At 39.8% G+C, this 26,001-nt stretch overlaps 2 protein-coding genes across 13 annotated transcripts in view; one reads left to right on the plus strand and one right to left on the minus strand.

Moving 5' to 3' along the window:
• Window positions 1–1,765: 1,765 nt before the first annotated feature.
• Window positions 1,766–15,622, minus strand: GPATCH11 (G-patch domain containing 11). 8 transcript variants are annotated; one of them, XM_036334853.1, is made up of 11 exons: window positions 14,970–15,621; window positions 13,414–13,494; window positions 13,178–13,304; window positions 11,992–12,063; window positions 10,687–10,913; window positions 9,929–9,970; window positions 8,816–8,936; window positions 8,395–8,485; window positions 7,285–7,401; window positions 6,080–6,161; window positions 1,766–2,944 (listed from the first exon to the last, which is right to left on the minus strand). In XM_036334853.1, exons 4-11 carry the CDS (start codon window positions 12,048–12,050, stop codon window positions 2,781–2,783), a joined length of 903 nt encoding a protein of 300 aa, XP_036190746.1. In that variant the 5' UTR covers window positions 12,051–12,063; window positions 13,178–13,304; window positions 13,414–13,494; window positions 14,970–15,621; the 3' UTR covers window positions 1,766–2,780. The 8 variants fall into 8 exon arrangements, with proteins under 8 accessions (XP_036190746.1, XP_036190748.1, XP_036190750.1 ...); XM_036334855.1 differs by lacking the exon at window positions 14,970–15,621 and adding an exon at window positions 14,640–14,932; XM_036334859.1 differs by lacking the exons at window positions 1,766–2,944; window positions 13,178–13,304 and adding exons at window positions 3,488–4,790; window positions 5,038–5,195 and having other exon boundaries at window positions 14,970–15,614.
• HEATR5B (HEAT repeat containing 5B) overlaps window positions 15,163–26,001 on the plus strand; it is a 73,783-nt gene continuing 62,944 nt past the window's right edge. For 3 of the 5 annotated variants that reach the window (XR_004971882.1, XM_036334848.1, XM_036334851.1), the window contains exons 1-6: window positions 15,163–15,265; window positions 16,040–16,187; window positions 19,610–19,821; window positions 22,652–22,760; window positions 24,793–24,942; window positions 25,179–25,350. Coding sequence is in view for 4 of the 5 variants with exons in the window: in XM_036334848.1 (XP_036190741.1) it covers window positions 16,062–16,187; window positions 19,610–19,821; window positions 22,652–22,760; window positions 24,793–24,942; window positions 25,179–25,350 (769 nt within the window). In the remaining variant the exon portion in view is untranslated. Of the gene's footprint in view, window positions 15,266–16,039; window positions 16,188–19,609; window positions 19,822–22,651; window positions 22,761–24,792; window positions 24,943–25,178; window positions 25,471–26,001 lie in introns of those variants that run through there. The other 2 variants (XM_036334849.1, XM_036334850.1) reach the window with 2 other exon arrangements.

Genomic DNA, 26,001 nt, shown 5'->3' on the forward strand with positions numbered 1-26,001 from the left:
GGTCATGCAGGAAAATGTCTTATTCTTAGTCAATGCACGAAGGAGTATCTAGGGGTGAAGTGGCATGAAGTTTGCAACTTTCAAATGTTTAGCAAAAATCAATGTGTATATGATGAGAGAGAAAGAAAGCAGATGTTAACAGTTGACCTTTTGATAAATCTAGGTTGAGGGTATACAAATGTTTTTTTGTCATATTCTTTGAACTTTTCTGTAGGTTTGAAATATTTCTGGGAGGGAAGAAATAGTTTTTAAAAACCAGTATTATCTGGATATAATGAGTAAGCTGTACTCAAAAGAAGGCAGCCTTATTTTTACCTTTTCATTTTAATATTTATGTTACTTCTTAGAAGTTTTTATTTGTGAGTATATATTTTCTAAGCCTCAAAACTATAATGAATAAAATGTATCCTCTTAATTAGAGGAGGAGTGGGGTAAAGTCCAGAGACCTTATTTGCAAATTATAAAGCACACGTGGAAATTTTGAAAGATATTCCTATATATGACAAATAGATATAGATATAGATATAGTTATAGATATAGATATAGATAGACAGATAGATAATGCATTCACCTTTTTAAGAAATTTCTTTTGCTGGAGTATTTTAAAACAAATTTAAGGCATTATGGCATCTAACTTGAAAATACTTAAAATGATCTTTATCTCTAAGATCTTTTAATGTTAACAAAACCGCAATATCATTGTCACTCAACAAAATTAATAAGATGTTTTTAATTACTAGTATATCATAAATCAGCATGCATTCAGTTTTCCTGTCTCAAAAGTATCTTTCTACAGGTTGTTTCGATCAGAATTCAACATTGCATTTAGTTGGTGCCTCTTTTACTCTCTAACATTTACCCTTGTTTTTAGTTTCTTTCTTCTTGCCATGTATTTGAGGAAGGAACTGGAATATTTATCATAGAATTTACTCCATTCCAGATTTGGCTGATGGTATCCCCCTGGTGTCTAGTTAGTTCTAGAAACTTGATTTGATTCTGATTTGATACTTCCCCCTAAGAATACTGCAGAGGTGATATTATATCCTTTCTGGTTAAAATGTCTGGTGGTTCCACTTTGGGTGATTTTCAGATTGATCGGTGGCTCATGGTGCTGTCATCCATCACAAGGCTTCCTTTCAATCTCTCAGCTAATGGTTTTAGCAACCACTGATGAATGTCGTCTGGATCCATTAATTCATTAGGGGTTACAAAATAGTGATTTTTGGATTCTATCAAACTCTTGCATTTATCATCTATGATTCTTCTATAAAGAACTTTCTCTAAGGCTGAATGGGAAAGATGGGGTAAATATTTACCATTATTTTGTCAGCCTCCAAAGAAATCCCATGCCCATCAGCAGTCATTCCTCATTCCCCCCCATTCTAGGCAATCACTGATCTACTAGTATCTGCTATCTCTATGGATTTCCCCATTCTGGACATTTCATTTAAGTGGAATCATACAATATGTGGTCTTATTCACTTCGTGTAATTTTTTAAGGTTTATTCAGGTTGTAGCATGGATCAGTTCTTTTTATTGGATACTTCATATTTTTAAAAAAATATATTTTATTGATTTTTTACAGAGAGGAAGGGTGAGGGCTAGAGTGTCAGAAACATCAATGAGAGAGAAACATCGATCAGCTGCCTTCTGCATGCTTCCTACTGGGGAGGTGCCTGCCACCAAGGTACATGCCCTTGACTGGAATGGAACCTAGGACCCTTCGGTCCGCAGGCCAATGCTCTATCCACTGAGCCAAACCGGTCAGGGCTGGTACTTCATTTTATTTACTCGTTAATTGATGGACATTTGGGTTGTTTCCTCTTTCCTGCTATTATGAAGAAGGCTACTATGAATGTTCACGTTCAGGTTTTATGTGGACGTGTTCTCTTGGGCATGTACCTAAGAGTGAAACTGCTGGGTCATATTGTAACTCCTTCCTCGTTACTTTGCACATCAAAGTTATGTTCAGAACCCATATCCAGTGCTACTTCCATAGTGTTCCACCATCTCCCTCTCAGAATGAAACTTCTCCCTAGTACTCCCATTGTGTAGTCCCTCTGTATTGTGCTTTCCAGTCGGCCTCAGAGCTCAGCTATTCCCACATGGCTGTTCAGCTCATACTGTGAATTGCTGGAAAGCAGGGACAGGCACGCTGCTTATTGTATAGCCAAGACATCGAGTACACTGCCCTGCATACAGCAGGAACTCTATGCTGTGCTTTTGATGGGTGGAGAGTGTTAGTTTTACGTGATCAAACTTACAAAATATATCTAATACTAAATTTCCACTTTAAAATGTTAACTATGAAATGTTTGGCAAATAACACTTAAAGGTCTGTACGGCAAATCAGTTTGCTACACTGAAATCTGCTTATTTTGAATTTCAGAAGCTCTAGTATGTGGGATTTGAAATTAGGAAAATGAAACATTTTAGAAATTGTAGATAGGACTTTGAAAATAAACAGCACAATATAAACAAAAGTAAATAACATTAAAATTTACTTGATGTTTCAAATTTCACATAGATGTTCTAAAGGTAATTGAAAAATTATATTCAATGTTTTGCTTCCTGTGGTCTTCATTATTGTCTAGTTATGAACTCATAAAAGGCCTATATGAATAAAACATTTTTACTCACACTGAAAGCCTTCATTTGGAACCACTGAAGGATGAGAATGGCGGGATGTCTCTCTCCCACTCTCCAAGGCAGGCCCTGGGCCTGGAAATGCAGATCACCCTCTGGTGGAGTCATGGGGTCCACCAAAGTCATTCCCATTCTCAGCAGAATTGTACATGAACATACTCAGAATATTCTAGGCCACTGGGCAGGTGGTGGGCTGTCCCCACAGTCACTAAGAGGAGACAAGAAAGCCAGTTCCTGATTCCCATGTGAAACAATCCACATGGCTTTGGGGCTGACTGACAGAATACAGGCATGTTGGCTGAAATGACAGGAAAGGATTTGACTGTAAATCTGAGGGAAAGATGTACTCCTTTTAGTTATTAACATAGTTTTATTATTTTTAAATGAAACGAGTAAATATTCAACAGCATTATTTAACTATATGGACAATATATATTTTAAAATATATTGTATTGATTTTTTACAGAGAGGAAGGAGAGGGAGAGAATTAGAAACATCGATGAGAGAGAACCACTGATCAGCTGCCTCCTGCACACTCCCTACTGGGGATGTGCCCGCAACCAAGGCACATGCCCTTGACTGGAATCAAACCTGGGACCCTACAGTCCACAGGCCAATGCTCTATCCACTGAGCCAAACCAGTTAGGGCAACGACAATTTATTTTTAACTTTATTTTTATTTATTTATTTATTTATTTATTTATTTATTTATTTTAGGGAATATGCAGCGGGAGGGAGTATTTTATTTTTATTGTTGACGGTATTATAGATGTCCCACATATTTTGTATATGTACTTATATTCATAAAAATGATTCATGCTCTGTATGAAGAACTGAGGCCCAGAAATAAACCAGGTTAGTGGTTCTCAAGCTCTGCTGCATCTTAGAGTCAAGGGCAGTGCTTCCAAGGCCCCAGTGACCAATGGCATCAGAATCTCTGGGGGTGGGACCCTCGTATTCTTTTTTAAAGCTCCCCATGTTCAACCTGAGGACCAGTGAACTAGGTCACATTAGGTCGGAGGCTAAAACAAGTTGTGCTATTGATTAGCTTGTGCCAGAGTAGCTTAGCTTTGGCTAGGTTCTCGTGTATGCTGTTTCTAACAAAAGGGAGAAGAGGTTGACCTCTTGCTCTTCACTACTGAAAGGTGAGAGGTAAAACTACAGGGGTGGTCACAATGCTATCCCAAGTCTATATTTAACCTATAGCATTAGTTCTCACCCACAGGTGCTTATGAGACTCATTCTTAGAGAACTTTAAAATAAATACAGATAGGCAGGAACTCATCAAAATTTTAGCTCATCAAAATCATTTTAAAAAAAGTTCATGGTTTTAATGCCCAACCTTGGATGGAGCTCTGCAGAGGTGTGCCACAGTAGGTCTTCAGCTGTATTCAGTGAAATTATAGGGAAGCAGATTTCAGCTTAAGACAGAAAAATAACTTTGAAATTGCTTACACCTACCCAGCAATGGAATGGTTTAAGGCAGTGAGCTCTGAGAAGTGTGGGAACAAGCTCTGTGGACCCTCATTCAGTCCCTCTCAATAGAGGGGTGTCTTTTGTTTGTTAATTCTCCCCTGAGGATATTTTTCCATTGATTTTTAGAGAGAGTGGAAGGGAGGAAACATTGATGTGAGAACCCTTGACGGGATTTGAATCCAGGACCCTTCAGTGGGCATTCATTGAGCCAAACTGGCCAGGGCAGCGATGTCTTATCTGATGAGTGATTTTGGGAGACGGAACTAGCACATGAGGCTCAGTCCCTGGTGGATCCTCTCACCTAGAAAGCTAACTGGTCTCAAAATGCAAAGTTGGGCTGTGTCCCTGCAAGGCAGAGAGAGGCCTGCTGTTCTCGCCAATCAGGCAGATTTATTAGGGAGCCTGACTGGAGACAGGTCAGCCTTGCTCTCTGTTTTAGCTTCACGGACAATAAAGCTGATATTATGATATCTGACTTCCACATCTTATTTTTTAACTTGTTCCGAAATGAAGAGGGGAATAAGAGAGTTACCTGTTGGTGTCCTTAAACTCCATAAGCATCACAATAGAGCCATAACTTGTAATGGCCCATCTGGTGTTCTGAAAAAGCATTCCATTATTTTATTTTTGGAGTCCATGAACTTTTATATTTTAAAGTACAAAGTACCGCCGAAACCGGTTTGGCTCAGTGGATAGATCGTTGGCTTGCGGACTGAAAGGTCCCAGGTTCGATTCCGGTCAAGGGCATGTACCTGGGTTGCGGGCACATCCCCCAGTGGGGAGTGTGCAGGAGGCAGCTGATCGATGTTCCTCTCTCATCGATGTTTCTAACTCTCTATCTCTCTCCCTTCCTCTCTGTGAAAAATCAATAAAATATATTTAAAAAATAAATAAATAAATAAAGTACAAAGTACCTCTAAAGTAGAAAAAAAAAAACATAAAAATTTTTGGGAATTCTAACTGCTTAACTGTCTAGGAAACAACAGCATTTTCCAAGTTTCTACTTTATTGAGAATCTTAGTCATGATCTGCAGAAGTTGGTCCTGGGCAATTTGAAGACAGGTCTTCTTGATCTGTAATTTACATGAAGGAAATAGAAGACTTGTAAACTATTCTAGACAATTATTTCAACATAACATGCATTTTGTAGTTTTGTTTGCTCCTGATTGTTAAACCAGGAAAAGATACTAGTAAAAACAACAATAACCAAAAATTCTTCACTCTCAAGTTCAAAGCCTTAAATTCAAGTTAATAAAGCCAGCATGGGCAAATGTATTAGAAGGAAAAGCACTTGGCTCTGTAATATATATGACAAGTTTTAAACCATTTCTTTCTAAAATTTAAAAAAAAAAAGTGGATTTCAACATGCTGATTTTTATGGTTCAGGGACAAATATTCTATTTATATAATAATGAGTTCTAAAAAGTTAATATATCTTTGAAGTATCTATAACTTAAGAAAGATTAAAAATAAAGCATAAAAAAATTATCCTTAAGTGAATAAAAGACTGAAAAATTCCCTTCTGCACTTTGTTTCCAAACAGTTAAAAACACCTTTAACAAGGCCTCAAATATTTCTATACTTACTACTTATTTAAGACATTGAGTCTACATTACCTTTTGGATAGAATAAGAAATTTCCACTATCTATGGGAAATATGACGTTCATAAAAAAAAAATAAAGTTAAAATCAAAGAGCATTTGTGCCATAACCGTTTTGGCTCAAATGGATAGAGCGTCGGCCTGCGGACTGAAAGGTCCCAGGTTTGATTCCGGTCAAGGGCATGTACCTTGGTTGCGGGCACATCCCCAGTGGGAGATGTGCAGGAGGCGGCTGATCGATGTTTCTAACTCTCTATCTCTCCCTTCCTCTCTGTAAAAAAGCAATAAAATATCTTTAAAAAAAAAAAAGAGCATTTGTATTCAATATTTTTTAAAAGTTTATAGCATTTTCTTACCTTCATAGGCTGTTCCACACCAAATACAATACAGATGTTCTTCTCTTAAATAACTCGTCAATATCTGTAATTTCTCCAGTACCTAGATATAGGACACAAGCACATTAATGGTTCACATTGACCGGGATATTGGTTTTCTGGTCTCTGGGATCATGCTGAACTAGCCCAAGGCCATAAATCTTCCGCTACACTCTCTACCAGTCAGGAAAGGTGTGAAAGGCAGAATGTTTTAGCATGTGTCCCAGTTTGCCAGCTACCCTGATTATTTTCACAAGTTTTCCAGACAGAATAAAGACTACTTGTTAACATTCAGAAATAGAATTTGGCTGGCTCTATTAGGATGAGGATCGTTTAAAGACCACTTCTACTTTCAAAGAATCTACCTTCCCCACTGCTTCCCTGTGCCATTACAGTTCTCATCAGTGGTCTCCCATTTAAGTGGAACATAGGTTTTTCAAATTTTGAATGTTTCCTATCAAAGTCTTATGTACATGTAACCATAGAAATGTGTAGTGATTTCTTGCATAATCTCCTCTTCCTTTTTTTTTTTTTTTTAATATATATATATATATATATATATATATATATATATATATTATTGATTTTTTACAGAGAGGAAGGGAGAGGGATAGAGAGTTAGAAAGATCGATGAGAGAGAAACATTGATCAGCTGCCTCCTGCACACTCCCTATTGGGGATGTGCCCGCAACCAAGGTACATGCCTTGACCAGAATTGAACCTGGGACCCTTGGGTCCGCAGGCTGATGCTCTATCCACGGAGCCAAACTGGTCAGGGCTCCTCTTCCTTTTAATTGAGTTTTGCTTTGTTTTGTTTGTGGGTGGGGAAGAAGGTACTTATGAGAATCAATTCCACAAGTTTAACAGGAAACACGGTAAAAATGAAAATAATTTACATTTGCAGCTAATCCATCAACCACACTAGAGCAGAGATGAGAGGGTAAACTGAAGCTAAAGGGAAACATTATAAAGTTTTGATCTGGGGCTAACAAATCTATAAGGCAATTAGGGTGAATTCCCCTCAGAGGACATTTCACAATGTCTGGAGATCTTTTCAGTTGTCACAAGTGCAACAGGCATCTTACAATACACAGAACAGCACCCCAGAACAAACCAGTACCCGGCTCAAAATGTCAATAGTGCCAATGCTGAGACACCCTGCTTAAGGAAATGGTCCCAAAACATACACTTAAATCGTCACTCTCATAGTCATCTTCATCTTGTTCGTTTTCTTCCTCTTCCTCTTCTTCAGTCTCCTCTTCGAGCCTCAGCCAGTACCAGGCCTCCCTGGGAACCTGTATATTCTGAAAATGTAGAATTGTACCCAATTAAACATAGCTAAACATGAGTCTATCACCAGTATGTTCATGTCAACATGAATTCATCCTTTTGATTAAATATTTACTGAGTGCTGCTTCAAGAGTAAAGCACTGCACTGTAAACTCTGGGGATGCAAAAACCAATTTATTTATATATATATATGTCCTCATCCAGGACATGCTTATTGAATTTTAGAGGGAGATGGTGGGAGAGACAGACAGAGGGGAAAACATCAATGTGAGAGAGAAACATCAATCAGTAGCCTTCCTGTACAGGGCCTACACACCCCAAATGGGAATTGAACCTGAAACCTAGGTATGTGCCCTGACCAGGAATCAAACCTGCCACCTTTTGTGCATGAGACAAACCTCTAACCAACTGAGCTACCTAGCTAGGGCCCAATTAGAATATTGTATTGTCTCCAAGTTGCTGTCAGTCTAGTAGGGAAAATAGGCTATGGACATAAATAGCTTAATGGATATAAAATAATACATATAAGGACACATATGTAATGCCTTAACCAATAAAGAAAAATATACAAAATAATACATAAAAGCTAGAAAATCTTAAGAGTCAAGACATACATTCAAAATAAAGTGCTAGGGAAATATATAAAAATGAGGCTGCTCCTAGCAATATATTTCAAGATAATAGAAATTTTTACATTTTGAGACTTTAAAAACTATATTTTTAAAACTGATTTTGAGAGAGAGAAATCAATAAAAATTATATCTATTTTTTTGTCAGATGGGCAAAAAATACATTTTTTTCGTGTGTCACAGATTTTTAGTAATTAGTTTATTAGATGTGCCATTAGATGAAAAAGGTTGAAAATTTCTGCTTTACTCCGCAGAAGACGAGGTATACCAGAATTGGAATGTTTTGTTGGTTTGTTGTTTTTAAACGTAAATTCATGGCAAATCACATTGGGTGCCAAAACACTTCACTACCAAACTGAAAGCAGGTAAAAGGCTTGCCTTCTGAGTATCCAATTGTTGACAGGCTCGCTGGCTTCTTCTAAGATCTCCTTCCAGCTTCATTTCATCTTGCTTACTTTTAAGTCGCATTCTAATTAAAGAAAAAAATAGCACATTACAGGTCTGTACTCGCTTTATCCATTTTCTATGCCCAAGTACTAAAAAACTACCTGGTCAGTGGGCTCAGTGGTTGAGGGTCAACTTATGAACCAGGAGGTCACAGTTCGATTCCCAGTCATACTTGTCTAGATTGAGGGCTCTAACCCCAGTGTGTGGCATGCAGGAGGCAGCCGATCAATGATTCTCTCATCATTAATGTTTCTATCCTTCTATCCCTCTCCCCTCCTCTCTGAAATCTATTAAAAACAAAAACACACTGAGACAAGATGAAACCAAAAGCAGCTCAAATACAAAGTTTTACCGGAACTGCTCTGCAGCGTTTTCTTCAGCTTTGTTTTTCATGTGAATCTTTCTTCTGTAGCTTTCTAATTTTTCCTCTGCTTTCCGTTTTAATAAAGTCTCATGACCAATGCCACTTTTTCCTGTTCAGACAACTCTGTGAGAAGCTTATTAAATTTACATTTCAAAACGTGACAATTTTATATTTACAAATTAAATGCAGTTGTAACTTGAGTACAATCACTCAAAATCATTTGATCAGAATGACAGGAGAAAACAGATTAAAAAAACAACAACCCTAAACACACAATTTGAGTTTTTACAAAGACCATTATTAGTTTGATCTAATATGACAATAATACTATACAATTTGTTTAAATTGGGAGAATAACTCCAACAGTTACACTTTCATATAAATATGATGAACAAATAAAACATATATTTTTCAAATATAATTCATTCAAAGTACTAAGAAAAACATTTTTAAATTTTATTTTGCAAATGCAGTTTACATTCAATATTATTTTGTATTCGTTTTAGGTGTCTAGCATACTAGTTAGACAATTATATACTTTACAAAGTGATCTGATATTTAAGGAAAACTTTTAATGGATAAATCTGTCTCAGAATACTTTCAGAACATTCCAATTGATAAAAATACCTTTGCATTTTTAATGGTTACAACAATTTCCCCCCAGATTTTTTATTATTTAAAATTTTATACTCACTAAAACTTATTTTTATTTTAAAAGGTTTAGAAATTTAACTAAGAAAAATTTTCCTGAGGACTTCCTATGATAAAAACTGTAACAGGCCGAAACCGGTTTGGCTCAGTGGATAGAGCGTCGGCCTGCGGACTGAAAGGTCCCAGGTTCGATTCCAGGCAAGGCCATGTACCTGGGTTGCGGGCACATCCCCAGTGGGAGATGTGCAGGAGGCAGCTGATCGATGTTTCTGACTCTCTATCTCTCTCCCTTTCTCTCTGTAAAAAATCAATAAAATATATTTAAAAAAAACACACACAAAAAAACTGTAACAGTACCACCATAAAAAAGTACTTATTAAGCAAATGTATGTGCTAGATATAAGCATAAGTTATTATTACTGGTAAATGTCCCTAAAAATAATTACATACCTGTTTTGACATTGAGAGGAATTGGTTCAACAATACCATCTCCTAATAAAAAGAGAACAAAACACAAACTACTTTAGAAATTCTTCCTCAAACTATTGACAAGCAGAGTATGCAACTTTACAACATTCCACAGAAATCCTCTCCTGTTTCAGTGATATTCAAACTGCAATCTGAACATCAATACTGTAAATCAATTACCTCATTTTGAATACATAGTCCTCAATAAGGCTGACCCACAGCCTCCTGGGTCACCTAAAGGTAGTGTTTTAAGAAGTAAAAGACTTATATTAAACATCCAAGAGGATGACAGAAGCTACTTTAAATATATGGCCTCTACATTTTATTAAACGGTTTCACTTCCTACAAAGAGAAGTGAGAATGGAGCCTCTCCAACTTAGGCAGCTGCTACAGGTACAGAGCAAACAGGGTAGAGTCCTGGCATAGTCCTCAATGTTGTTTCATTTTCCTTTGGCCATTGTTGGCTGTTGTCTCCATTGTAAGCTTTGCTCATTCCCATTGTTAGTGACTTCAAGGCTGAGCTGGGCTGATAAGCAGCTCTTAGTGGCCCATGGTTGTCTACAGTGGATGTGGGAAGATGAAAGTTCTCCATAATACTTGTTAGCACATAAGAGACTAAGACGCTTAAGTTGTTTGGATTTCTGTGTAGATGAATAAGATCAAACAGTCATCTCTGGTACCCAAGGGTGAACCACCATTTCGTGGTTAGGAACACTTTTTCATTTCTGGATGTGACTTACCACTCTTGCCAAGGGCCTGACCACTTTTATATCCCATCTTCTGGAGCAAAGCAAACCCTTTGTTTTCACAGCCTAGTGCATTCTTCAACCCAATGTCACGTCTTTCTTGTTCTTCTTCTTTTAAACTCTTCTGCCTATTTTTCAAATTAGCTTCTTGTTGCTTTTCTTCTTTTCGACGGGCTTCTCGAACTTGTCTCAGCATTGGCAATCCTGGTCTGATATCTTCTCTGAAGAATAAGGGAAAAGGCTGTTTTAGATGAGTACATGAAGTTTTCTCATGACTTTGAAACTTACTCACCCGACACTACTTCATATTTCAGTGCTACCTCTCTGACCATCTTTGTTATCATAAATATTAGAATGTAATCAGTGACCTGAGAGTGGCTATTTTAATAAAAATGATGATGGTTGTTGCCAGATTATGGAAAACTAAAAGTATACAGTTTAAAAAGTAAGTTTTCATTAATTTTTCTAGGTGGCTGGCAACAATAACGAGCCAAGCTGAATAGTAGCTAGGAGAAACAAAAAGATGAAATAAAGGAAAGGAACAAATTTCCTAGGAAGAGGGGAATAAAAAGAATCAAAGGCAGAGTAAAATGCGTAACACTCAGAGGCTCCTTGTAGCACTGTATGGATATATAGATGGTGTTCCAATAAAGCAATAAAACTAACTTTCCAACCTCACATTTAAAGTTAATGTCATTGCTTAAGAGTTTACATTAATGTCTTATACACAGCATTCCATTGCCGGAAGCCGGTCCATCCTTGCTGCTTGACACAGTCGCTGCAGGGAAGAAACATCTGCACAGCATATGTTTCAAGGGACCTGGCGTATATGCCATACTTTTCTTAATATGTTTGCTCATCTTCTTGGTGCTATGTGTTTTAACCAAGGTCACCTCTCTGAGAAAGGTTGTTTCCCCAGGTAGGGATTTTTCCCTAAAGTTATTGAGGGAATAAAACCCCTTAACTAAATGCCAGGTGGGTAGTTAATCACTTTAACTATGAACAATCACCCTAAAGCTACATAATCTTTACTCCCTGGAATGGAGATAAGAAACGCCCTAACCTTTCGAATAGAAATGGACAGGATTAAAATCAACTGGTATAAATACAGATGTAACAAGACAATAAAAGACAGAACTTGGCTGGAGATCCTGGCTAGAGATCCTGGCTAGGCTGCTGATCACCTGAACGCTGCCCCTGTGTCCTTCATTCTTTGCCGACTCCGTCCACACCTTTGGGGACCCCTGGACCTGCTGGGGCTGGACCCCAACATTCCATGAGGTGTACACATTGACTTACTGGACATTAATGAAGGAATCAGACATATAGTCCTCTTCTTCCTCCATGTTCAACTTCATATAACAGAAGTATCTGCAAATCAAATAAGATAGGGTAACAGTTATTAATTTTTAAGAGTCTGATTCTGAGCTGGAGCTTGAGATTATGCATTTCTAAAAGGTGCCCAGGTGATGTTCATGCTTTCCTTTGGGAGCCCAGTCCTTTGGCCTCCTCATGGTTCTAGACCAGGGGTGGGCAAACTTTTTGACTCGAGGGCCACAATGGGTTCTTAAACTGGACTGGAGGGCCGGAACAAAAGCATGGATGGAGTGTTTGTGTGAACTAATATAAATTCAAAGTAAACATCATTACATAAAAGGGTACGGTCTTTTTTTTTTTTTTTTAGTTTTATGCATTTCAAATGGTCCGGATCCGGCCCGCGGGCCGTAGTTTACCCATGGCTGTTCTAGAGGAAGGTGACAATTCCTATACTCTCTTAGGCACAAGATGGCCAACTGTAGTACTTTATGTCCCTGCAACAGGGGAGAGGATGACTTAACCAGGGCAAAGAAGACACTCTTTCTTTACATGGTATGAATATGTGGGCTGTGGGGAAAGAAACTCTTCATTGGGGTTTCTGAACTGGAAGGATGTGAAGCTGGGCTGCAGATGGCCATCTTCTTGGCCATATGAAGAGATCCTGTTCTGCAGAATGAACCCAGACAGAGAAAATGGACAAAGATAGGCCTAAAAGCAATGGGTGTCCAACCCTAGTTTCCAAGACCATGATTTCTGTAGTTCTTTCTTTGACACTGTGACCTAGCATTCTTCCCAGCTACACAGGCTAATAAGTGTCCTCATTCCTTAAACTTGTTGGAGTAGGAATTCTGTCAACTGCCACCAAGAGTCTGACCATTGGATGAAAAAAAATATTACTGTACTAGTTTTTAATATTTTTAATGTCTATCCTGCCAACTGAGTTGTAAACCACAAAGACAAATCCCCTGTATGCCAATGCCTACACCATTGTGTCCCAAACATCATAAATTCTTAATGTTCAGCAATGATGAGAAAAAGGGTCTTTAATGATATTTGTAATTTTGTGATAATAAATGCATTTTCCCTACAGTGCCATGTCTTATTTTTTTTAAAAACTTGATGTAAATATATCATCAATACAGAAAGCCACATAAAACAAATGTATTACCTAATAAATTATCATGAGGCAAACACTCTTATAACCAGGTGGTAGCCTCCAAGATGGCCCCCAGTGATTCTTGCGTCGCGGTTTTCAACACCCTGTGTAGTCTCCTTCCACAGTAAACATGATTGACCTGCATAACCACGCGGATATTGTGGAAAGGAAGGAGTATGGCGGCTTGGTCATAAATGACACTACAGCTCTCAGTTAGATCACTCTGACTCAGAAGTTAGATTACTCACTCTGAAGGACGTCAGCTATCATGTAGTGAGGACACTCACGCAGCTCTATGGAGAGGTCCACACGGGAGGAACAGAGGCTTCCTGTGGACAACAGATTTGAAAGCGACATGAGTGAGCTACCTTGGAAATGGATCCTCCAGTGCCAGTCCAGCCTTCAGATGACTCAGCCTGGGCTGGCATCTTCACCATAACTTCTTAAGGAAGTCCACGCTAAGCTAAGCCAGTAAGAAACTCCTGATCCACAGAAACTGTGATAGAATAAATGATTATAGTTATTCAAGCTGATAAATGCCGGGATAATGTGATACAATAAAAGATAACGCAAACCATCCCTCATATCAGAAGCTAGAACACCACTGGCCACCTCAGGAGCCCTCTTTGTCCTCCAGTCACTCACACTCCTTCTAGTCACCTCCTTTTCTTTATAGTTGCATCATTCGCGTGTGCATCCTTAAACATTACAGTTTAGATTTGCCTATTTTCCTTTTTAGTATAATAAGCTTAAAATGCGGAAGATTATATTCAGCATTTGTTGTAATTCACCCACCAGATTCTTCGTTTGTAATAACAGCATTCTTACACATAATGGTTTAGCACTTAACCAGCGTATCACACATTTTTTTTTTTTAGCCCATTTAGCCATCATTAAATCTCTACAAGCTAAGACTATAGTTAGTCCTGCTTACTAGTTGGAGAAATTAAGGCTCCACATGGCTCAATGTCTTGTCAACACCACAAGGAAACCAGGTCTCGGGGCTCCTGTTACTGCACATGGGATGAGACTATTTTTAAGGGACCCGTTCGGTACTCAAGTGCTAGGCAGACCCGAATGGGTTACAGGCACTTGTTAAAGGGCACACTATGCTTTAGCATCCTCCATTCCCATCAAGCATAAGCATACACCCACCAAGGCGACAATCCAGACAGGATGGGGGCGGCTTGGACCACAGTGACAGCAGTGGGAGTGGGTGTATTTTGAAGGTAGAGCTACCAAGGTTTGCCAAAGGACTGGAAACAATGTCAAGGATTACCTCAAGGCTTTTGGGCTGAATACCTGGAGGAATGGGGTTCCTAGGTTTTGAGAGCGGTTCGGCTGTAGCAGACTTTGTTTTGTTTCGTTTTGGCAGAGAGGGGGCAGGGAGGTGGCAGCAAGAGTGCTGCTTCAGACACCCCGAGAGCCCCACTACACATCCCGGTGGAGAGATGGGATAAGGGGATGGACTTACAACAAAAGGTGTCAAAGCGATCATCCAGACAGAGCTGGGGGTGGCTTGGACCATGGTGCCCGCCGTGGAAGTGGGTGTATTTTGAAGGCAGAGCTAACAAGATTTGCCGAGGGATTGGAAACGATGTCAAGGATTAACTCAAAAGTACGCCTCAGTCTCCAACTCTCCCTTCAGCGACCGCCGATCCCCACCCGCTCAGGTCCCTCCCGGCTGCGAGCGTCCCCCAGCCGCGACCAGCGACCACACCGGTGGGAACGCGGTGTGATGGGCTAGTCACAGCCAACACACAGATCACCGCCCTGTCATTCATCCGGGGCCTCAGTCTCTTACCTGGCAGTTCTACTCGCCCGGGGCCAGCGCACGACAGCGCACGCTCACCAACCTGAGGAGGACTTCGGGGCCTCCGCGAACACCTGAGTTTCCGGGTGCAGAATCCGTGGGAAACCTGCAGCGGGCGGGCGGGGCCGGGAGGGCGCGGGCAGTGCGCTTGCGCAAGGCCACCCTTCTGCGCACGCGCGCTCTCCTCGCTTCCTGCTGGTAGGACCGCGGGAGGCGGGGCATCCGGGTCCCTCGGCAGCTGCCTCTAACCGCGGAGCCTAGCGGACCGGCCCCGGCTAGACTAGGAGGTGAGGCCGCCGCGTCCGCCGCCAAAGCCAGCACATGGGTGCGCCTACACGCCCCTGGCCCCCGCGCATTTTCAGAGGCGAGGGTTCGAGGTCGTCACGTCCGCGCCGCCTGGGGTTGACAGCCCGAGTGGCTCCCTGGGCCTGCGGCGGCCTCTGCCCCGTCCCCAGCCCGGCGCTGCGCTAAGGGGCTCGGAGGCGCCGCGGTGACCCGCCCCGCTGAGCGCGCCGCCTCCGCCCGGGGATGTCACCGAAGCTGCAGCCTCGGGGACCTGGCCGCCCGCCCCGTTCCTGTAGGAAGACGCAGGGAGACGTCCAGTGCGGGGCCTTCTTGCTGGGGCGGTTGGATAGGCTGCTGGGCCCGGTGCAGCCGGGAGGGGAGGGTGCGGTGCAGCCAGCGGTGGACGAGAAAAGGCCAGGCAGGCGGGCCCGGCAGGTGTTTGGTCTCGGTGCTTTTCCGTTTTCCGGTTCATGGAATGGGTTATTGACCTGTTTTTTGTAGGCATTTTTTTTTCCCCCTGGAAAAATGCCTCATTTGCAACTTCCAGTTATTTTACCCTCCCCCCCTCTCCCCCCCCACTAATCATTACTTTCTTTGATTTTTTTTTGGTACCCTTGTCCTTTAAAATTTAGTTCTCAGGTTTTGCCACAAAGAAGTTACGTAGTTTCTTTTCAAAAGAAATGAGAGGGAAAGCCTGACTTTTCATTTCTTAGTGGTTACAATCACGAAGCTGGACTTTTAACAAGCATTTTTTTTTTTTAATTTGTTACTTTAAGGTGTGAATTTAAAACTTCAGTCATGGAGTTAGCCCACAGTTTGTTGCTAAATGAGGAAGCTTTGGCTCAAATCACGGAAGCAAAGAGGCCAGTTTTTATCTTTGAATGGTTGCGATTTCTTGATAAAGTCTTGGTGGCTGCCAACAAGGTATGATACTGCTTTTTCCCCCCAGTTGGGTTAACATAATCAAGAATCTTATGTGCTCATGATTTGTGAGAAAACGTATTTTAAAAGGTTGTAGGTCTCTCATGGAACTTGAGAAAATTACTGTCATAGGGATGTATTGTCTGTACTTTCTATATTGTGTGGCAGACCCCAAACCTCCTTTCAACCCCCCTAGTTGCCCATTTCGTGCCTCCACCAGGACAGCTGAATGTGACTGGGGAAGAGCACGGCTATATGACCGGTGTCACTTTGAATTCGTCGTCTCTCACTGCAGGTGGTCCCCCCATGCTGCCTAGCCACCCCAGTATCTTCATTTGTACCTCTGAGGAGTTACTAATAGGCTTTCCCGCCGTTTCCTTGGCCTGTGTACCAGCCGTGGGCAAACTACGGCCCACGGGCCGGATCCGGCCGTTTGAAATGAATAAAACTAAAAAAAAAAAAAAGACCGTACCCTTTTATGTAATGATGTTTACTTTGAATTTATATTAGCTCACACAAACACTCCATCCATGCTTTTGTTCCGGCCCTCCGGTCCAGTTTAAGAACCCATTGTGGCCCTCGAGTCAAAAAGTTTGCCCACCCCTGGATAGTCTATCTCATTATCCGTGTGCTGCTTTTCTGCCTTGAAAATTAGACACTTTGCTCAAAATCTGATGGTCTTTGGATGTCTGCTCAAATTTGGGCGTGAGTCGTGAAATGCTTTTCTGGGCAGGGTGAAGTTTGTTCGTTGTACTTCACCTGATGACTAGTCCAGTTCTTTGAGAAACACTTGCCGGTAGTATCATAGGTTTCTCTTGGCTAGTCGTTCCCCAGAAGAGACTTTTCTGCTCTCGTGTTGTAGGGTGTACGACTACTTGCCTGGGTTGTAGGAATTGAGGGAGAAGGCCGGGGACTTCAGCATTCATTATGTAAACTTTCACTTAGCCACCCTGTTTTCAGTGCCATTTTCTCGGCCCACAGCTGTGCCTGGGTCCCATAAGTCCAGAATAGAGGAGAAAGATATGGGAGTCGTAGATTCTCAATCATTCCCTCCATTTCTAGACAGAACTTCACTTCTCCATAAACTCCTGGAGCCTCAAAGCAACATGAATAAACAGCATGAGCTTTTAGGGGATTTCTTGTAAGTTGGGTCTCTTATCAGCTCTCCCTACTGGAGATACCTGGCTTCCATCTTTTGCATTGATTCATTTCCTGTTTTCTTTACCCTTGTGGATTTGTGGTTTTGGGGGGGTTGCCCTTTAGTATAGTTTTAGTGAGGTTTCTTTCACTGAGGTTTCTATTTTCTCTTAAACCCCCTCCAGCTGAATATTTGTTGCCTCTACTCCACTGAAACAGCTCTTGTTCAATCATTAGTGATCTCAAATTGCCCAAATCAATGGATCAGTATTCTGTATTAATTGACATAGCTGAACTTCTACCTGAAAGACTTAAGTATTTTTTAGTTCTGAAATTGAAAAATACGAAAGAGTATATACAAAGTTATCTATTGAAGCATAATAATATGGACATCTGTAAACCTCCATTCAAATTAAACAATAGATTGTTGTCATTACTGTGGATGCACACTGCATGAAGTCCTCCTATTCGTAGTCGCCAAGACACCATTTGCTTTTAGTTCTCTTCTGCACTAGTCACTCCTCATTTCCTTCTCTTGGTTCTTTCTCAGTTCTGGGTAGCCTTCTTTTTAAAAAAATCTGTCTATACTTATTCTTACAGTGATACCATCTATTTTCAGATTTTTACTACTATCTATACCAGTGGTTCTCAACCTTCCTAATGCTGCGACCCTTTAATACAGTTCCTTATGTTGTGGTGACCCCCAACCATAAAATTATTTTTGTTGCTACTTCATAACTATAATTTTGCTACTGTTATGAATCGTAATGTAAATATCTGATATGCAGGATGTATTTTCATTGTTACAAATTGAACATAATTAAAGCATAGTAATTAATCATAAAAACAACATGTAATTATATATGTGTTTTCCAATGGTCTTAGGCGACCCCTGTGAAAGAGTCGTTCGACCCCCAAAGGGGTTGCGACCCACAGGTTGAGAACCGCTGATCTATACAGTAATGACTCCCAGAGAGCCAATGAGACACTCTACCTCTTTATCTTGGCTATCTAAACAGAATATTCAAAGTTAACGTATTCAAAAACAAATTATTGATTCCCCCTTTCCAAACCTGTCCTTTCTTTAGTGCTCTTCATCTCAGTAAATGAATATTTCATCCTTCCAATTGGTCAGGTCATAAACCTTAGAGGCATTTTTTACTTTTTTTTTTTTTTTCAAATTTCACATCATAATCATCAGCAACTCCAATTGGATCTATCCACTAAATATATCCAGAATTAAATTGCTTTTCATCTTCTCAGTTGTTATCAGCCCCATCTCTCATCTGGATTATTGCAAAAAGCTTCCTAAGTGCTCACTGCTTCCAACATGTACCTTGTATTCTTAGCTCAGCCGTCAGAATGAACCTGTTAAAACATTTAGATCATGTCCTTCCTCTGCTTCACACTCTCAGAATAAAACACAAAGTTCTTACAGTGATGTATAAGGCACGACACAGCGTGGTCCCTTCTATCTCTCTGATTTCATCTCCTACTACTTCCTGTCTCTTACTCTGCTCCAGCCATACTGGCCTTCTCACTGTCCTCAGGCGTGCTAAGCATACACCCTCCTCCAGGCCTTTACACAGTTTTCTATGCCTGGAATGTTACTTTCCCAGATATCTGCATATCTTACACCTTCACTTCTTTTCAGGGAGGCCTTTCCTCACTAATCTATTTAAAATAGTAATAACTCACACTATTCAGTGTTTACTTGGTAAATTCTGTGTCTCCCCTCTAGAATGTAAATTCTAGAGTTCACTGTTTCCTAGAATAGTCATTCCTTAAAATAGTGCATGGCATATAATAAGTGCACAATACATATTTCTTGAATGAATGAATGAATGAATGAATTTTTAGTATTGAGTATGGGTAGATCTGAGTGTTTTTCCTGTTGCTTAAGGCTCCTTCAAAATTTCTTTTGATTTCCTTCACTGACCTATAACTTTTTGGACTACTGAATTTGCTTTTAAAAAGGAGTTATCTGGGTTCTAAAGACATCAGTTGTGCATATGCCCAATATTATACATCCTGGGACTGTTGGTTTATTTCTTAGTAAGTTGGCATGGAAACTTTTGGAGGGGAACAAAGGAAGCTATTTAGTAAAGAATGATTAATTTCCTACTGAACTCATCTTGAAAAATTCTCATTTATTGTTTTATGCCTAATGTAATATATATCCTAATTATTAGAATGCCTTAACTGTTAAGTATTTTTTATTTTTACTCAAAGGCAATAAAAGTACATATTTTAAAAACTGTTGATGTTCTTTATTTTTTTTATAACAGACTGATGTTAAGGAAAAACAGAAAAAACTTGTTGAACAATTAACCGGATTAATAAGCAGTTCACCTGGACCACCGACACGAAAATTGTTAGCTAAAAATCTCGCAGCCCTCTATAGCATTGGGGATACTTTCACTGTTTTTCAAACACTTGAAAAATGTAATGACATTATCAGAAATAAAGATGACACTGCAGCCTATTTACCAACAAAATTGTAAGTACTTACTTTGAGATCGACCCTTGCATGTTTTTAGGTTTTTTGTGTGTTTTTTAAGAGTAACTTGTCTTAATAAGGGGCTGCTGATTATAAAGACCTCCAGATAGATGGAGCTCGAGGCATGCTACTGACAATAAAAGCTCCCTCAGTAGGTCTGGGGAAGGGATTCTCTTTCAACATTTTCCCATTGCCACCAGGACTTTCAGCAAACTACAAAGGATTGATATAATGTCAGCAATTTGCACAGGGGTCTTTTGGTAAGTTTGAATGGAGATAATATTCTCGGCAGGGGTGGAAAGAAACATAAAGAATTTCTAGGTGATGGGATTGAGGTAAGAATAGGCAAACTGTAGCCCACAGGCCAAATCCAGCCTGATGCCTGTTTTGTTGGGATGCAGACATGTCTATGCATTGAGGAGTAGCTGCTTTCATGTTGTAATGACAGAGTTGAGTACCTGTGACAGAGACCATTTTGCTTGCAAACTTTCTGACCCCTAGATTAAGAATTTAACCCAACTCCTAGCCCATTCTATGGTGTGGATCAAGGGCAGGCATTTTGAAGCAGGTCTTGCAGATAATGAGTATGGGGACCCATGCTGTGAAAGCATAGCAGTTATGGTACCATGAGGAGTGCTATGGGAGGGAAAATTACACCTAAATAAGCTTAGCTGTGGTGTGCAGGAGAGCAGTGTCAAAGAGGGCTTCTCAAAGAAGCATCAGCTAAAGAGCAATCATTAAGGAAGGAACATGGAAATTAGTCAAGTAAGAGGTTAAGATGGGAAGAAAAGATGGATGTGATAAGCCGGGGATAGACAAACTATGAAAAGGGCCAGATAATAAACATTTTTGGCTCTGTAGACAACTACTTACCTCTGCCACAGACAGTATATAAATAAATAGTATGGCTGTGTTCTTATAAAACTACTAGAGGCCTGGTGCACAAAATTCGTGAGGCGGAGTGTTCTCAGCCTGGCCTGCACCCTCTCACAGTCCAGCACCCCTCAGGGGATGTCCGGGACCCCTCGCTCCTTACTGCCCTACTGCTCGCTACTCCTTACCGCTGCCACAGAGGCAGGAGAGGCTCCTGCCACCCCTGCTGCACTCGCCAGCCGTGAGCCCAGCTTCTGGCTGATTGGTGCTCCCCCTGTGGGTCATACTGCCTGTCATTCCGCTGATCAGTCGATTTGCATATTAGGGTTTTATTATATAGGAGGATTTAAAAAGCAGGTGGCAAGCTAGATGATGGGTAAGATTTGGCCTGCAGGCTGTAGTTTGCCAACCTGTTTTCTAGGCAAAGGAAACTTCTAATTGGAAACAGAAATGGCTTATTTATACCTTATTTACAGTGCTTTTACCAAAAGATACAAACTAGTAGAGGAAACAAGTTGTGAGGGGAAGATGATGAGTTTAATTCTAGAAATAGCCAATTGACAGTATGTAATTGGCAGGTGGTAATCCTGGTCTGGGTTTTAGAGATCCGAGTTGAGAATGTAGTTTTGGTGAGTAGAGAACGGAGTTTTGGGAGTAGGCTGAACCCTTTGGTAGGGATAAAGTTACCTAGGAAGAGTGAGGAGAGAAGGTGCCAAGGATACAACTCTAGAACACCAATATTCAGGATGCCAGAGCCAGTGTAATAGCTTACAGAGAAAATGAGGAAATTAATCTGAACACTGATTCTTTGGTCTGCTTTCAACTGCATAGATAAGTTGTGATTAAATTTTGTGTTCGGGATAGATATAGATCTCAAAAGCTTTAGAAGAGATTAGGGAGCGTAAAAGTGCTTTCCACTTTATTTTGGAGTTTGAAGCTATGTTAATGATTTGAAGATTTAGTTCTCCACCACACGTGATTTTATAGTTCTGCTTAAGTAGAATTTATTACATATTGCATGTTATTTATATGTAATTCCAGTGGATTTATGGTTTCTGTTTAGGGATTTCCTAAAATATTCTGGTAGGTGACCTCAGTCATTTTTTATGACTGGAGAGTATTGAAAACATGGGATTTGGAGTCAAAGAGGTGAAGGTCGATTCCCTGATTTTACTATTTACTACATGTATGATAGTGAGCTAAATTTATGTACCCTTTCTCAGCCTCAGAGTAACTTGCTCAGGACACATAGCTATTAGGTATCAGGTTCTGGGATTTAGGCACACATCTGCCAGACTCCCACATAAATGTTCTTCATCTCTGTGCCCTACTCCAGTCTCTCATAGTTATTCACTTATTTACTGTTTATATGAGTGATGGTTGGGTGGTTTCCTCCCTCCTGAAGAAATAGGCTGCTGTTACATTTCTATAGCCAAGTGTTTTATTAAAGCCATTTAGATTAAATTTTGCAAGTAATTGTTTACTATTATTTGTATACTAAGAGGTTTCCTGTTTCCAGAGTTGACATTTCCTTTGGAAGGACAAGATATAACCAAATAGAATGGTCAAGTCAAAACACAGTTAACAATATAATTTTGTCAAAATGAGTGGTTGACAGTATTATATATGAGAGAAGAGAGGGAGCTTTGTGGGATGATATAATTTGAGAAGTCTTCATGAAAAGAAAGTTTGAGTTTCTTTCCAAAGGATGGGTATGATTTCTTACATAAATATACATTTATTCTCTTGTTTTCCTAACAAGAATGAAAGTGGATAAACCATAGTATTTCTTGTAATTATAAAGAATAAACAAGGTGTTTTTTAAAGTTGAAAATTAAAAGATTTGTAGTCAAAAGTGTCCTGCCCAAATATAAATTGTTTTCTGAAAATGAGAAAAGTGTGATAAAATTATGTTATTAACCTGAACAGTGACTAAAGAAAATACCACCTCTCACAGGGCTGCAGTGACTTGTGTTGGAGCATTTTATGAAAAAATGGGGAGAATGCTAGGCAGTACATTTCCAGAAACAGTAAATAATCTTTTGAAATCTCTGAAAAGTGCAGAGGTAAGTTTTACAACAAATATTATTTAAGTATTTTGCTAGTGGCAGGAGTTAATGTCGTTTAAAAATATATGTGTGTCTTTTTTCTGTCACTGTGGTATTCATACTGTTTAGCAGGAAGGTAATTTAAAGTTATGACTTGCAAAAAAAATTACTTGCTCTTTTTTATTTATTTATTTATTTATTTTTTATATTTCTTAAATGTATATTTTATTGATTTTTCACAGAGAGGGAAGGAGAGAGATAGAGAGTTAGAAATAGCGATGAGAGAGAAACATTGATCAGCTGCCTCCTGCACACCCCCTACTGGGGATGTGCCCGCAACCAAGGTACATGCCCTTGACCGGAATCGAACCTGGGACCTTTCAGTCCGCAGGCCAACGCTCTATCCACTGAGCCAAACCAGTTAGGGCCTTGCTCTTTTTTTTTTAATGTAATTACCTCATGTTTCAGGGAGAAGGGAAAGAATGCTTTTCTTTGAGAAAGAATAAGTTTACGTATCATTTTTTATTTAGCCTTATGGATATTTTTGCCATTACAGAAAGTTCTAAATGGAATAAATTAGCACAGACTGGGTAGCTTAAAACAACAGAAATGTGTTGTGTCACTGTTCTGGAGGCTAGAAGCCTGACATCAAGGTGGCAGCAGGAACATGCTTCCTCTGAAGCCTTCTGGGAAGTCTTCCTTGCCTTCTAGCGCAGGGGTGGGCAAACTTTTTGACTAGAGGGCCACAATGTGTTCTTAAACTGGACCGGAGGGCCGGAACAAAAGCATGGATGGAGTGTTTGTGCGAACTAATATAAATTCAAAGTAAACATCATTACATAAAAGGGTACGGTCTTTTTTTTTTTTAGTTTTATTCATTTCAAACGGGCCGGATCCGGCCCGCAGGCCATAGTTTGCCCACGGCTGTTCTAGCATCTAGTTAGGTTACTGGCAACCCTTGGCATTCCTTGGTATTCCTTGGTTTGTAGATGCCTCTCTCCAGACTTTGCCTCCTTGTCACATGGTGTTTGCCCTATTCATCTGTGTTCTGTATCTAAAGTCTTCTCTTGTAAGGGCACCAGTCATGGGATTAGGACGCACCTCCTAGTCCAGTATGACCTCCTCTTTACTTGATTTCACCTGCAAAGACCTTATTTCCAAATAAAGTCATGTCAACAGGTAATGGCACTTAGGACGTGAACTAATCTTTTGGGTAGGGGGACATTAGTCTATTCACAGCAGCTATTGTCAAGTAAAAATAGTTCTGTTTTGTCATGTCAATTTGATAATACTTTTGAAAATTCCTTTTCAACTTGAAGTTAACTAAAAATAGCCTAAGCCCTGGACTCTCATAGTCTAATTTCCTTATTTTGGAAAGCTAAAGATTTGGACAGTGTCTTCTGGGAACTATTTGTTTATTTATTTATTAAGTAAGAATTGAGGACATATTGTCAGGCACTGGGCATATAAAGATGAATAAGACAGGGTTCCTGACATCAAAAAGCTTATAGTCTGGTGAGTGATATCTGTATTTGAATAAATATGCTATTAGAAACATGAATCAAGCACTATAAGTATATGAAAACAAGAGTTTGAATTCATCACAAGAAAATGAGAATTTAGCATAACTGACAAGTTTTTAAAATGTGTTGGATGTCTTCTTTCTCTTAGATGGCTTATATTATTTTTTAACTACTTTTTACTTAACCTTTCACTTTCTGAAAGTGTGGGTCCTTAAGATATGATACTAAAGCTTTTGAGTTTGTCTTCATAGTCTCATTATATTGCACTTCAACAGGTCATGGAAACATGGGAATGTGTTTACTTGCTGTAACCTAATTTCTCAGAAAGATACAATTTAATTGAAGTTAGTAATTGTTTTTACCTTTCAGGTACTTTCTAGAATACTTAATTTTATTTTTTATTACTATTTACAATTTAGAGGTAAGGCCGTTAGGGCTACAGAATTTTTGTGTTTTGGTATGTTCTTGTTTAAATGTGGAATTTGTTTTGCAATCTAGTTTTAACTTTTCTTTATGTTTGAGTGTAGTCTCAAGGGCGAAGTGAAATCTTAATGAGTCTACAGAAAGTTCTGAATGGGCTGGGTGGTGCAGCAGCCTCTTCGCATCGTGATATTTACAAGAATGCCAGGTCCCTCTTGACTGACAGGTCCATGGCTGTTCGATGTGCAGTTGCCAAGGTTAGTACTAGACCAATTTATAATGCTGTAGGGTTCACCTGGCTTGTTTTCCACTTCTTAAGGATCACTATCCTTTATCTCCTGATGTCCAGTGCCTTGAAAACTGTTGTTTTATATTTTTTGTCCAACATTTTGTTTATTTCTGGAGAGTAAATCTGGTTCTTGTTATGCCCTCTCTGGAAGTGGAAGTTTTAGGGTGTAATTTAGTTTTTTTGTGTTTTTTTTTTTAATGACAGTGTCTACTAGAACTACAGAATGAAGCTGTGTTCATGTGGACTGCTGAACTGGAAAATATAGCCACTCTCTGCTTTAAGGCTTTGGAAAACTCAAATTATGGAGTGCGAGTGGCAGTGTCTAAACTCTTAGGAACAGTCATGGCGACAGCACTAATGCCAAAGCAGGCAACAGGTACCATTGTTTCCAACCTCTGACCTAGACTGTCGCAGACACTTGAAGGTACATGGGATGCTTCCTTCTAAATGAGTTATTACTCATCAGCAAGTCACTTTAAAGGATTTCAATCATTAGGTATTTCTCTACTTTTCATAACATTAAAGTACCCAAATGGCGTTTTTTCTTGGTATCGTCAAGAAATTTTTTATGATGATAATGTACAAGGTAGTATTACAGCAAGTATGTTGAACACAAGCAAGTAAGATTTATGCAATGATTTTGTATGATAATCAAGGGCTTTAAATCAGACACTTGATACGCTTTTTTATTTTAAATCTTTGATGACTAGATCCCCATTTGTAACATAGTATTATTGTTCTTTTTTTCTTGGCCATCGTTGTGAACAGAATCAGAGGCAGCATTGACTTTTCATGTGACATCTCCTGTGACTCCCAATCTCATGGAGATGCTTCAGGGGCAGTGGTGTGTAGAGCTGAGCAGAGCCAGCTGTGCTGTGTCCTCACCCCTACTCCATATCTATAGAGAAGGAGAGTCAGATGTTATAGAGTCAAGTCCTAGCTCCTATGTTTATTAGTTGTGAAACCCCTTGAGCTTTGTTCTCTTCATCTTTAATAATAATTATGTCGCCCTACCCGGTTTGGCTCA

The sequence above is a fragment of the Myotis myotis genome, unplaced genomic scaffold (genome assembly GCF_014108235.1).
Source record: "Myotis myotis isolate mMyoMyo1 unplaced genomic scaffold, mMyoMyo1.p scaffold_m19_p_14, whole genome shotgun sequence".
Taxonomy (NCBI): Eukaryota; Metazoa; Chordata; class Mammalia; order Chiroptera; family Vespertilionidae; genus Myotis; species Myotis myotis.

Coding starts and splice junctions, on each gene's coding strand:
- GPATCH11 (XM_036334857.1), bottom strand. CDS start 12,050: ATGAAGTTGAACATGGAGGAAGAAGAGGACTATATGTCTGATTCCTTC. Junction 10,914..11,991: donor GATTCCTTCATTAATGTCCA/GTAAGTCAATGT, acceptor CTTATTCTTCAG/AGAAGATATCAGACCAGGAT. Junction 7,402..8,394: donor AACAATTGGATACTCAGAAG/GCAAGCCTTTTA, acceptor CTACATTTTCAG/AATATACAGGTTCCCAGGGA.